General features: G+C 30.2%; 2 protein-coding genes across 2 annotated transcripts; one reads left to right on the top strand and one right to left on the bottom strand.

Annotated features, from left to right (window-relative positions):
* The first annotated feature begins 4084 nt into the window (after positions 1-4084).
* On the top strand, positions 4085-5610 carry LOC124823487 (AT-hook motif nuclear-localized protein 23-like). The gene has a single exon (XM_047295694.2). It carries the CDS (start codon positions 4457-4459, stop codon positions 5264-5266), a length of 810 nt encoding a protein of 269 aa, XP_047151650.1. The 5' UTR covers positions 4085-4456; the 3' UTR covers positions 5267-5610.
* Positions 5611-11828: 6218 nt separating this feature from the next.
* On the bottom strand, positions 11829-12580 carry LOC124823486 (auxin-responsive protein SAUR77-like). The gene has a single exon (XM_047295693.2). The coding sequence runs from the start codon at positions 12359-12361 to the stop codon at positions 11972-11974; it is 390 nt and encodes a 129-aa protein (XP_047151649.1). The 5' UTR covers positions 12362-12580; the 3' UTR covers positions 11829-11971.
* Positions 12581-14592: the final 2012 nt, after the last annotated feature.

Genomic DNA, 14592 nt, shown 5'->3' with positions numbered 1-14592 from the left:
GTCAACCTCCCGAAGACAAGATCCCTAAATTCATGCAAAACTGTTCTCAGCTAACCCCATCCACACATTCTATTCATCTAATATTTTTCTTTCTATTTTTCTCTGCAATTTTTTTACTACTTTTAAATCAATGAGAAAGTAAAGACTCACGGAAATCAAAACTTTTTCTTTTGGTTTGAACTTTCTCTCCAACACAAAAGTGTTTTTCCACCAAAGTTAAATAATTTTATTTTTAAATAAATTTATTTTTTATTTTAATTATAATAATAATAAAAAAATAATATAATAATAATAATTAAAATATTTTTGTAATCTATCAACTTTGTTACATCATTCATTAACTCACATAAACTTTCTTCTTAATTTTTTTAACCATAATTTTTTTTTAATTCAAACAACTCAGTATTCACGTCATTTTTCTCACAAATCAATTTTCTTCAATTCATCTTCAAATCCAAACACAATCTTAATCTTTGTCTTGTGATGTTAAAAAAGTTTAACTTTGAATAATTTATTTATATTTATATTCTTGGTAAAAATCTAAATGTGAAGACAGTTCTCCCTTTAAATCTAAAAAAGTTAAATATCTTATAAAAAACAAATTTATAAATTTATTATGTTTTGGTTTTAAATTAGAAGTTGTATCAATTTTTTTGTGATTGGACTTATATTTATAATTTTGTTCTCAGAAGATGTATCGATTTATCAACTTTGCGTGAAAAAAGAGAAAAAATAAATAAAACAAATTTGATATTTACATTTTAAAATTGTACAAATAAACAAATAAACAATGTAACACTAATATCATATGGGATTTATTTTTTCTCATTACCATTACATAATAGTAATATTAAATCCACGAATCTTATATTTGAGATAAATACTCGAATACCATAGTATATATATAGATATATAAAGTGAAATGTCGGCATGCATTTTCTTTGACTACGCATATGACAAATTCGGATTTAATTTTCAATTTAAGTTTTGTGATAAGATAGATATGTGTCTCTGACTAATTAGCCACTTTTTTTAGATATCATCCTTGTATTGTTTCAAGGTTTGACATTTGTGATTATAATAATGTGCCATCTTGTTTCATGGTGAAAAAAGTAAAATATATTGAGTTTAAATACTTGATGTAGTGAAATTTCAACAACGAATGTAGGCGTTGTGGTAGTTGTGTACAGAGCTGAGTATACTATACTAAAGTATAGTTAATTATATTTTTAATAAACTTGAAAAACTATAGTTGTGTATATAGATTCAAGATTTTTTAAGTAGTGTCGTGATTCGTGAACCACAAATATTTTGCCCTTCTATTAATTTTTTTATAACCCTTTTGAATTAACTCTTGCGTAATTTAAAAATACTTTTCACTTATTTTTTATTGACTCCTTATAAAATGTTGAGATGTTTTTAATAATATAACATTATTTTAAAAAATATTTTGTTTTCTTGATGGTATTCTCTACGTTACATAAAAAAAAGTTAATTTTTTAAGATAAGATATAAAATTATTTTCATTTTTTTAACAAATAATAAATGTGTTAGTGTTAACTTAAAATGCTTATAAATTTCGTTTAATATAATTGGTTAAGCCAATTCTAACACATGTAAAAAGATATTTAAAAAATAAAAACAACAGCGTAAAAGTATTTTAATATTTTTTAGTAAATAAATATTTGTGTTAGTGTTAGAATAGCATTTATTTAGATTACATTAATAAATTTTGTTTAATGTGGAACATTAATAGAGTTAGTTTTGTCAACTTTATCACGACACTAAATATTAATTTTTGTATTTATATTTATTTTAGTTATCATAGGCTCAGTCAACACTTATATATATATATATATATATATATATATATATATATATATATATATATTATTGGATTCGTGAGTTTTTGTAACAATGAATAAGAGTCATACTTTTAATTTAAAGACCTGTATTTAAAGATAATAAATTTCGAGTCATAATTTTCTTTTCTCAATTTTTATATAAATTTTTTCATACCCATCTCATGTACCCACTCTAATCATCTTCACTTACACACATCTTTCATTCACAATTCTCTCTTAATTGTTTGCATTTCATTTTGTTAAAAATGAAGGTGTGTACAAGATTTTTTTTCAAGTATATCATTAGCATCGTACAAACCGACACATGATACTAAAAATTGATCATATTGTTGATACTAAATTAAATAAATTTTAAAATAAAAGGACATTAACGGCTACTTGACTGATGTTAAATTGTTTTGATTAAAAAATTAATTTAACAATTAATGGTAAATTAACATAAGTTAAGCATCAATGTTAAACCTACTGGGGTATAATTTGATTTTTACTTATTAGCACGGGTCAAAAAATGACACTAAATGTATACTTTTTTGGATGGTATTCTATGAGATGGAAATCTTTTACCGAAAACTATACCAATGTTGTTGTGAATATTAGAAAATTATCACCAAAAATAGTAGAAAGCATATATATTAAAATGATAAATCTTTGACAACATTATTTGTTATTATATTGGAATAACACTTGACCAGTTTAAGATTAAAAATGATGTATATAATATGTAAAATGTGGATGACTGACCGATATTTAATTTTAGACAAATGAACATTTTATGATATATTTTGAAGTAAGAAATTTAGGTGATAAAGACCATGATAAATGTTACTGCAGTAATTTTCGTTTTATAGTACTTTATAATGCATGATACCATCCAAAAAGTTCCTAATATATCTTAGGAGTATGAAATGGAATTAAGATAATTGAATTCAATGGATAAACATTTAACATAAGAATAAAAATGTAGTTATTAAAATTTAAGGGCAATTTTCATCACGTCTTCTAATTCATTCCCTTTGCAATTTTTTTAAAATAAGAACATTAGAAATTCATTTTGATAGTGTGGTGGATCGAGTTTAGGAGCATTTCATGTGGAGTTTCTCAAACGGTCACCGATTATGTTTGATTGAAGAATTATATTAGATGTAATTATTGATAAATCGTGCAGACAATAGTATATTTTGCTTTAACATATTTAGTATAATGTTGAGAATTTAAGTAAGGTTATACTGAGTAAAAATAAGAAAGGAAAATATCATATAAAGTTAAAGATTCATTAAACTTAAGGTTTTTAGCAGAGAAAATAGTATCAATCCAACTCAAATCTCGTAAGTATTATGTTTTTATAATGAACCTCTTTCTTATAAACTAACACATAATCATATTTTTATTAATAACACACAATCATATTTTTATTAAAGTCGCATCCACGACTATGATGTTGCATGAGTCCGTGCAGAGAAGGGGATTATTCCACCTTTGATTAATGTTTTCATGAGGTTTGTTGGTCCAAGGATTGAAGATGAGGCAAAGTTGTTGTTGTTAGATGGGCGGACAAATGAAATAACACCAGTGTTGTCCATGTCTAGTGACTTACAATTATGGTTTCATTCTTCTTTTATAAATCAGAAGGTCCTAACGTGGTTATCGCTCCATAAAACCCTTGTTAATTTTAATTAGAACGAAGTTGTTCCCAAATTCCAGCTCTAGAACTCACACAGCAAGCTTGGGATTGAATACTTGGGTAAGGGGTATCTATCTATCTATCTACCCAAATCTATTAGTTGAAGAATTATTTGTAATTAAAGTTGAGAACACTAATTTATCCAATAATGAATTTAGGATCGCGTAGCACGCACGCTCCGGGAAATGGAGTGACGATCACTTGCAACCTATTCTTCCCACGCCACCATCGTCCTTTCGAATAAGGAAGATTGAATTTGTCACCCAATAATTAGTATTAGGAAAATGTTATTTGGACAACAAAAGTTTGACACAATTTTGACAACGGCGACGTGGCAGCTGTGCATTGGCTCAGTGAACCGGGGTGAGGGGTATTTTGGGTTTTTTCTGGTTTGTTTTCAATTCACTGAGCCAATGCACAGCTGCCACGTCGCCGTTGTCAAAATTGTGTCAAACTTTTGTTCTCCAAATAACATTTTCCTTAGTATTATTTTACGTCCATTCCTTGAACTTTTTGTTGTCCAAACAAATGACTGCGTTTTAGGTCTCTGTCTCCTCTCTCTTCCTTCACTTGCTTCCTCTTCTTCTTCTTCTTCCTCTCTTCCTTTTCTTTCCCTGCACTCCATCCTCCCTTCACTCTCTTTCTCTTCTCTATTTATCAATTCTTCTACAAGCTACCTCTCCCTTCTTCCTTCTCATCGTCTTTGTCCTCTTTTTCGTTATCTTATTTCTTTACATAACACCTCTTTTCCTTAAAAAAACCATAAACAAAAGCAAGTGAAAAAGAACACACGCTCCTAGTATTACTATTTATTATTATCGACACCCCAAAAGGGTAAACTACCATTTTTTATTTTTGTTTGTTTTCTTTCAACAAAAATTCAATACCTCTCTCTTCCTTTCATGTGTCTATGTCTATGGCTGGTTTGGATTTAGGCACGGCTTCGCGCTTCGTTCAAAGTCTCCAAAGACCAGACTTTAACCAACAACACCACCAGCACGAACCTCGGGAAGACGACAAACAGTCAGACCCTTTTTCGACCGAAGATGGGGCGCAACAAGCCAGCCCCGGCGACGTGGTCGGGCGGCGGCCGCGAGGGCGGCCGGCGGGATCGAAGAACAAGCCGAAGCCGCCGGTGATCATCACCAGGGAGAGCGCCAACACGCTCCGCGCGCACATCCTCGAGGTGGGCAGCGGCTGCGACGTGTTCGACAGCGTCGCCAGTTACGCGCGGCGGCGGCAACGCGGGATCTGTATTTTGAGCGGCAGCGGCACCGTGACGAATGTAACCCTGCGGCAGCCGGCGGCGTCGGGGGCGGTGGTGACTCTTCACGGGAGGTTCGAAATACTGTCGCTGACGGGATCGTTCCTTCCTCCGCCGGCGCCACCGGGAGCAACAAGTCTGAGCGTATACCTGGCCGGAGGACAGGGGCAGGTGGTGGGTGGGAGTGTGGTGGGAGAGTTGACCGCGGCGGGACCGGTGATCGTGATCGCAGCGTCGTTCACCAACGTGGCTTATGAACGGTTACCGTTAGAAGAAGAAGAGGAACAGGTTCAGATATCCGGTGGTGCCGGTGTGGGAAATAATAGTAATAATATTATTAACAATAACCCTTTTCCCGATCCTTCTTCGGGACTCCCTTTCTTCAGTTTGCCCATGAATGTTCAGTTCCCGGTGGATGGTTGGGCGGGAAACTCAGGTTCACGTTCACCATTTTGATCGCTCCAAAACGGAGTCGTTTTCAACCTTTGTTACTGTCTCTTACATCTTACTCTAATGTGAGATTAATTGATTTATCATTAGATGTTGCCAATCGATGAAGATGTGTTGTTCAATTCAGGTCAGCCATTTCATGTACTTCACACAAATTTATATATGCTGTGTTACAGTTGCTGTTCTTTTCCTGCTACGAAGGATGTGTGTTGTTGTAGTTGTTATATTTTTTTAGTGTAACAGGTTTTCCATTTTATCTCTGAGATCCTTCTCTTTTGTGGAGCCATGTATATGATATATGACTGATATATAATCTCTTGATTAGTTGTTCCGTTTTTTTCTTCTTTTAATTTGAGGGATTCAGATTTGAAACAACCATATGCACTTGCTAGCCTCCTGTTTCATACCATAACATTAATTGTATGTATTAGTTAGGATTTTATGAAAATTAGGGTCTAGTTATAACAGGATTTAATGATATATAAAAAGCTTAAATTTGAATTATCGTGGCTAGAAATCACAAATTCATATAACAATTATGCATGCAAACATATCCCCTGTCATTTTTGTGTATGACTATAATAGTCAAAATTGGTTTCCTTCAATTAATCTTATAAAGTAATTTCAATGTGACTTCCTTTGACTAACTTAGAGATTACAAGAACTTTCAATTATTAAACCTTAATGTTATTATATAGGTTTAGAGAAGATACATAATGAGCTTAAAAAAATATATTGATTTATTTTTATTTATACCCGAAGTTTGAGTTGCTTTTGGTTCCTTATTTCCTCTAAGGAATTAGTTGAACCTGCAAAATGTATCAACCTTAATTTCGTATCCAGATTATAGTATGGAAGATGTGATAACTAATAAACTAGTTGTGGTAAAACATGAATTTGAATTCTTTGTAAAGATTTTAGTATTATGATATGTTAAGTCTTTAAAATACAGTTATATAAACTAATTTTAATATTTTGAAATATATTAAAAATTATTTTAATATATTAATAAATATCAATGTATTTTAAAGACTCAACATAGAATAAATAACACTTAAAAACTCAAATAATCTGGGATTCGTAAAACATTTCACTCTCTAACTTAAAAACTTGGGCAATCAATCTTATGGTGATGAAATCAAATTCTAGTAAAAAAGCTCCATAAACACACTGGTGTGAGGGATGGTGATTACAACATATTAATTTTGGTTAATTCATATTTGATTAAAGATAATCTTAAATGGTTAGGAAGGGGTAGGCATATGCTATAGTTATGAAGATATTGCCATTGATTGCATTATAAGCCCTTTTTTCCCGGCCGGAATCACTCTGATCTTACCATATATGACCTTTATTTATTGAGTAGCTTGAAGGGGTTAATTAGAAGTCGGACCTAATTAAGTATATATTTATCCATAGATCTGCAAATCATTAATGTTGGTTGGATAAGGTGGCTAGGTTTTCGGCGCTGAAGACATAAATAATTCAAAGTATGTGTTGTGTGAATTATTTCCATGGGGATGGTCTCCCTTGAAATCACTGGATACCATGTGGAAAAATTCGTTAGACCCAATTTGGAATTAAAGAAATTCAAGTGTTCAATGAAGAAATTTGTCTTCCACGTTGATATTATTTATCAAACAACTTTGATTAAAAAACTATATATTTTTAAAAACTCTTAATATAGTCTTAGCCTGTAAATTTTCCATATCAGATTTTGCCATGTTTTGCATCATGCGTGGATAGATTACGAGATATCACTAATTTTCTTTAATTTCAAAACTCACATCATAAAATCTATATATCAAATATCACAAGTCCAACGTAACCTTTTGCATTTTCTTGTTACCTAATGTTATAAGAATCACACAATTTGAAATTTTAGAACAGTCTAAACAGTAATAAATTAAAAATACAAAATTAATATAAACATATATCCATTGTGATTGATATTTTCAAAAATAACCACAATTTAATTTTAATAATGCATTAGAAATATAATCATCTACCTTAATAACACACTTAGATCCATAAAACTCTACGATAATTTGAAAAGAAAAAAAAGAAACATTCACCACAATGAAATACTCACAACCATGGACATAAACCATAAAATAACTTCCAAAGCATCCTCACCCATACAACAATCATTATTCTCATTATGTCCCCTTTCACTTCAAAGAAAGAAACGAGAAGAGAAAAGGACAGAATTATGAGAAGGAAAAAAAAGTCTAAAATCCTAATTCAAAAACAGTTTTGCATATATATAATTCATAGTAAATAAGTTTTAATTATTTATAAAAATATCACCATGTAACTTTTTTTTCGCTGTTTTTCACTAATTCTACTATACTAATTTTGGAAAAATTATGACTCTTGAAATATTCCAATTTTGGTCGTTTATTTAGTGTTCAATTTTTACTGCGGAATTCAACTCCATTCAGTTGCGGCCACTTCCAATTAGGTTCTGAAAAACATAAGCAATTTGCAATGCAGACATTTGACTGTACCTCCATCTTGAATTTAAGCAAAGTCATTGACTTTAAGCATCCAATTAAGCTAGCCTACGATCTGGAATTCTTAAAAGTCAAACTTTTCTTATTTTTCAGAGCGTGTTATATTATTTATCCAGAAATAAAAATCATACATAATAACTTAGAATTTTTCAATCTATATACAAATATTATCTATACGTATAAAAGAAAATACATTTCAAATTACATAGCCCTTGCAATTATGAATTAAATCCATGTCAGAAACCTAACATATTATTTCTGGTCTAAAGTATATGTGTTCCCCATCTTTTTTATTCCTGGTTAAAGTGTGACTCCATCTTTAATTTTTCAGAGTGTGAGATCAATCACATTGATGGATATATATATTAAGATTTTAAAGTTATTTCAGTGGCGGCTATTCGGACTTGTATTTTTCTTTTAAATAAATTATATGAGAAAGTTATATTAAATAGCATAAGTATCCAGAAATAATCGAACAAAAACTATAATGGCCTTATCTTGAGAGAACATGTTCCTATTTTATGAAAATCTTAATTATAATACTATGATAAAGCTTAACGACGAATCCAAGAATACACATAAGAGGTATACGACACCTGAAGGGTAGTTGGGAAGAAAGATTCCTGTTTCCTGTCAATTAACATAAACAAATTGGTGCAAGTGTGGTTAATTATTAACTAATAAAATATATAATAAGGTTTAGATGAAGGAATCAGGTTGACTGAGTCGTAATACAATATAATATTTCATCCAAATGTTCATACCCATTTGTTTCTAAGCTGTCAACTTCTTTTATATATTTCCATAAAATAATACTTTATAGCAGTTGAATTTTATATTATTTATGTGTTTGAAATTTAATTATATATATAGTAACTAAACATAGCCACGTTTTTAGTATTGTTGATATAAAAATGGTGTTGTGGCATAGTGGCCAAAATGATAATGATGTCAAAGTACTGCTAAGTAGCTTTGAGAGTCTTTTATTCAAACGTCAAATTAAAAAGGCTTTGAGTCTAATGTTAAATTTTAAGGTATGATGAACATTTGTAGCAACAAGAGCTTGAAACTTCAATTTATGTTATAATGTTTTGGTAATGATGTTGAGTTTATTTACTTGTTTATAATATCCACAAAAACATTGTTGTAATAAGTAGATACTAAATAATAATATAATAACCCAAAGTTTTAGGAAGATCGATTGTAAAAAAAAAAAAAAAGTTATTTTACAAAAATTCTGTGGTTCTTGATACTGCTGATTTGTTTATGTGATTCGTTAATAAATAGTTTATTAGGACCTAAGATTTCATACTTTATCTTTGAACCTACTAGATAGATAGATAGTTCTTTTAACTGTTATTATTAATTACAGGAGTAGATTCATACATTATAATAGTATTGTTTGAATTTTTTATTTTATACTATTTGACAACGTATAAAATTTGATAGAATTCGTATACATATTGGGATATTTATATAAAAATGTATAACTTATTAAAATTTCTTAAAAAAAGAGAGTATTGGGTTAATTTTAATAAAAAACTATTATGATATATAAACACATTTTTCTTGAAGACGTACACTCGACGATTATTATCAATGTTACAAGATTGTATTCATAAAAAATTACGTATAAATAATAAATTGATTATACAAATATGAAAATTATGTAAGCATATTTGGTTGTAACTAGTATCTTGAATCTTAAGTCACAGCATATATGGAAAATATTGTAGAAGATACTTTTGAACGAGCATTGGTTAGAAATAAAATTATAAAAATAAATTATTATATGTCCCATTAAAACAGAAGAAATATTTAGCCAACCAATAAAACAATTTCAGTATGGTGTCTTACAAGTCCTGAAGTAAAAAATAACTTCCAAATTATATTGAAAGTCAAAAATAACTTCCAAATTATACTAAAAAATAACTTTCTAATTATGTGATCTGAAAACCAAAATTAAATTTTGGATTGTAGATCCGAAAGTCAAAAAAATAACATCTAGATTGTATAATCTAAAAATCTAAAAGGCAAATGGAAAAATAATTATAAGAATGCAAAAAAGAAAGTTATGCAGGTGCAGGAAGCAACTCCCCAACCCCAAGAGTATAGTGACCCAAATCCATATTTCGATGGACCAATAGCGAAGCCCTTTTTCTATTTCATATGGGCCATATCAAATTCACTGTATATTATTCAAAAGGGAGAGTTGCTCCCTCCACCACCACCAACTGCTCCCTGCACCTCCTCATACCTTATTTGCCCTTCTATAAAACGGATGTCAACATCCGTTTCACCTTCAACGGATGTTGACATCCGTAACATCCATTTACATATTTTATATTTTAGTTTATTATTTTTATTTAAAAAAAAAAACCTTCAACGGATGTGGCCCCATCCGTTAACGGATGTCCACATCCGTTTAATAGATTTTTAAAAAGTTTTTTATTTATTATTTAAATAATAATATATAAATTAAAATAATTATTATTATTTTATTAAATAAAATAAAATTAATTTATAAATAATTAAAAATAATTTTTAAAAAATTAAATAATATTTATATATTAATTTAAAATATAAAAAATTAAAAAACTAAAAACTAAAAAACAAAAAAGGAAACAGATGTCGTCACATCCGTTTTAATATATTTATAAGAAATTTTTTAATTATTATTTAAATAATAATACATAAATTAAAAGTAATAATAATTATTTTATTAAATAAAATAAAATTAATTTATAAAAAATTAAGTAATAATTTTAAAATAATTAAATTATATTTATATATTAATTTAAAACAAAAAAAATAAAAAAACTAAACTAGAAAACAAAAAAAAGCAACGGATGTCGGACGTGGCACATCCGTTTTAATATATTTATAATAAATCTTTTAATTATTATTTAAATAATAATACATAAATTAAAATTAATAATAATTATTTTATTAAATAAAATAAAATTAATTTATAAATAATCAAGCAAAGTGGGGTGGTGTAGGGAGTAACCCTCTTCAAAAGGAATTAACTGTCATGAAAATTGGACTGTTTCTTGTCCACTTACTTTCAGGATTTCTTCTTTCTGCACCCCTATAGTTTATTTCAGTAACTTTATAGAATATGGAGAAAATTCAAATTGTCCACGATAAAAGTTACATTGTTTTTTTTTTATTGAGAACTTGAGGAATGCTGGAAAGCACATTCCTTTTCTATTACTCTCTTTTTAGTTTTATTTTTTTTAAATTAAAAAAAATGTGAAGAAGACATCATATTTAATTCTTCTCTCACATAAATTTTAACCATTAAAAAATCATTCAAAAGTGTGTATAGAAAGTATACACTCCTTTTCTTTCCTCTTTCAATGGTAACCATGTAAAAACAACCACCGTCACACCAGAAATAAATAAATAAAAATTGTAGCTTTTGTAGGAAAAAGTAAAAGATAAAAAAAATAGAGGTTCTTTTGAAGGCAAGTAGAAGCCAGTTGATTGCTATTGACTTCTGACCTACATTTTTAGATGCTTTTCAAGTGTCTCTGAACACACAGAAACATCAGCTACTGTGTATGCCATTTTCAGACACCGGTTGAAACATCTTTCGGCAGAGAAATTTTAACGAAGGATTCAGTTCTTCTCAATCCATTTTATCTTTTTTCTCAAAGTGATGAACACTCACAATATAGGTCGTAAATTCAGAGGAAATGCACCTTTCATCAGAGGTGTAACATGACTGCAGAACACATGTAATAATCACGTAAACAAAAACAGAACAAGATATTCCAGCATCCTAATCCGTTCCTTGTTTGCATTTCAGAAACAAGCCTTCGAAAGTCAGCAATTTAAATTGAAATTAATCAATAAATACATTAATTAAGCTTAAATTAAACATGTAAGCAAGTTCAGGATGTCGACAGACACTTCAACCAACAAAGATCAGAAGCCACGAAACTTGGAAGAAAACCTTCTCCCACATCCACGAACCTCTTCTTCTGTGTGAATGTAAAAGGAATATTTTTTTGTCTCAATCAACACAAATAACAAGGTGGGACAAATCAGCCATTAAACCAAACTTTTATAATCTAAATGTGATCCCATATCAAACACATAGTATGCATTAGAAACTGTATTTTTTCCGTATCTGAAATTTACAAAACAGAGTAATCGATTGAGATGATGAGTAATTGATTAAAGAGATTCACACATCGTGAGTATAGAAGTCAATAATCTCCTTCAAATTGAGCTGGAACAAAGAAGAGGCATCATTGTGCATGAGCCACAACATGTGCTCGAACAAGATGTCATCCACGTCGACAAAGATTACTCTTCTTTGAGTGGATGTGAAATGGAAGTGCTTCTTTTCCGCTGCAGGATCCTTCTTCATGGATATATCCATCAAAACGCGAAAGGGGCTCTCTTGCAATATGAAAGGATCAACCATGAACACCCTCTTCTCTTTTCCCACCACCACCGTCACGCTCTTCTCCGATTCTTCCTCCAACCCCTCTTTAGGAAGCGCCATGTAACGCAACCGAGAACCAGTGGAACGACGCCGGATCAATGAAACTGGCATCACCAAACAATCCATGGATGCAACAGAAGCAAGATACGATGTTCCAGCTGAAAAGGGGAAGAAGAAGGAGAAGAAAAAAAGTGGATGATCTCTTCTGACTCTAGAACCTGCCAAAGAGTTTATATAAGTATATAATAATAATAATTACACCATGTTAAATATTAAATAATAGCTTTGGGATTTTAATAGTAATTATTATATTAATATTTAGGTGACCAGAGAGAAAAGAAAGGGTTACTTTGGATGTATACTTTGGGTGATGACTTCTGCAAATGGGAAGTAGCCGTTGGAGAAAGGATCCCTTGGACTGCAAGAGGACACGGGTACCCTAGGCTCGTCGCCAAGCGCGTGGGCACGTCGAATTTTAAGTTAATTTTACTAAAAATTTCACTTCCGTTTATTAGACCTATTTTACTTTTAATATTATAAAAATAAAACCGTTTTTGGTCTATGTATTTGTTTATTAATTTTTATTTCTCATGTTTGTTTTTCTCATAGTTTATCTTTTCAAACCGTTTGCTCAAACTGAGAAATTATTTTGATAACAGTAAAGAGATTCAATGTGTAATAAATATAAATCATTTATTTTTAATTTTAAATTTGTATAAGCTTTGAGATGAATTTTAGATTAATAATAGTCTAATTACGATTCAATTTATAACAATGACATTTTATTTTAAACTAATTTTTATCAACTTATTAATTTTCATCAACTTAAACATTGCTAAAGGAGGGTAACGATTTGACCTCTATGATATATTTGTTAATCTTTTTTAATATTGGTTAACCGTTTTGAATTAATCACAATCTAATTATAATTACTTTAATTAATGACAACCTAATTAGAATCTAATCAGTAATAAACATTTTATTTTAAATTAATTTTTATCAACATAAAAGTTGCTGAAAAAGGATAATTGTTTGTCGTATGGTATAACTGTTCGATCCCTATGAATTTTTTTATATTTCTGATTGTGTGAATCGTCCTGTCATAAATTAACGGCCACAATAAAAAAAAATTACTAATATTAAAAATAAAATACGTTAATATTATTATTTATTCATTTAAAATTTATTAGTATTTTAATAAATCAATTTTTCTTTCATTGGATGAGGAATTAGTGGCGCGTGGGTGAAGTTTGGATTGCCGACTTCGGTGAACAAGACATGACATTGGATTATACATCTGAACTGATGTGTTAGCATCGGTAGTAGGCAGCTTTTCTTTTTTTGCACCGTGACAAGTGTTATTTATGATAAGCAAACGTTAATGTATCCCAATAATGTAAATAATAATATTCATTTTTTTACCATTTAATCCAAAGTTATAAAAGGTTAATTCGAGCTTATTGTCATGTAATCTCAGACAAGTCTTAATCATAACGAAATGAGTCTCACTGATGTATGAATAAATATAATTCTATGCGCACAGAATAATTAAGTGATTATCAGACACATTTATTGTAACAATTAATTGACAAGTTATGTATTTAAAAGCAAAACAAAAAGCAGGGTAGGCTAATAATTCGTGTTAATGTTATAGTTTGTTATTTATGGGTCAAATATTGTTGTGTTTTGGTAGTTGATGGTTACGCATATGATTGTTCCTATGGTTAAAGGTATGATGAGTGAGATTACTATTACCGTACTAGACTAGATTTGAAGTAACAAAACATAGGCATGTGCAATTTTTGTTACATAATCATGTACTAGATATTATTAACTAACGTGTAACAGATGTGAAGGGCTATGTTGTTTAATGTTTCCACGTTTTACTTAGTTCGTATTTTGTGTGTCTGGTCCTTCGTACTTATTTCTCGGTTTCCTCCTTAGTCCGGGGGTGGGAACCTGCGAAAGATTCTTCGATGTCAAAGTCAGTTAAGGGCAATGGCGTTTTTCTATCGAACAATAATAAATATGCAGTAAATGCAACCAACCTAATTAGCAGTGTGTCCGGCCGGTCTCCCAAAGTTTGGTTTTTGAGCCGGCCAATTCCTATAGGCGGCATGGTTAGCAGGGAATATGACTGGCCGCTCTCATTGTTTATCCGAATGACGAGAACCAGGTTGCGCAATCGCGGACGCACGGTCAATCGTAGTCTAGCTTGGTGCGCGGACCCTTCAATGATGAGTCGAAAAGTAACGTGTTTGATCTACTGTAAACGTCCAGTTTATCTGACATCCGGTACTAGTAGTCCAGTTTATCTGACATCCGGTCCTTACTAGTTCATGACGGATGAAAACGAA

This window comes from Vigna umbellata, chromosome 10, assembly GCF_029865625.1.
Source record: "Vigna umbellata cultivar VRB3 chromosome 10, Vumbellata_1.0, whole genome shotgun sequence".
Taxonomy (NCBI): Eukaryota; Viridiplantae; Streptophyta; class Magnoliopsida; order Fabales; family Fabaceae; genus Vigna; species Vigna umbellata.
Note: the sequence above shows the minus strand (reverse complement) of the source record. Positions and strands in the feature narration are given on the sequence as shown.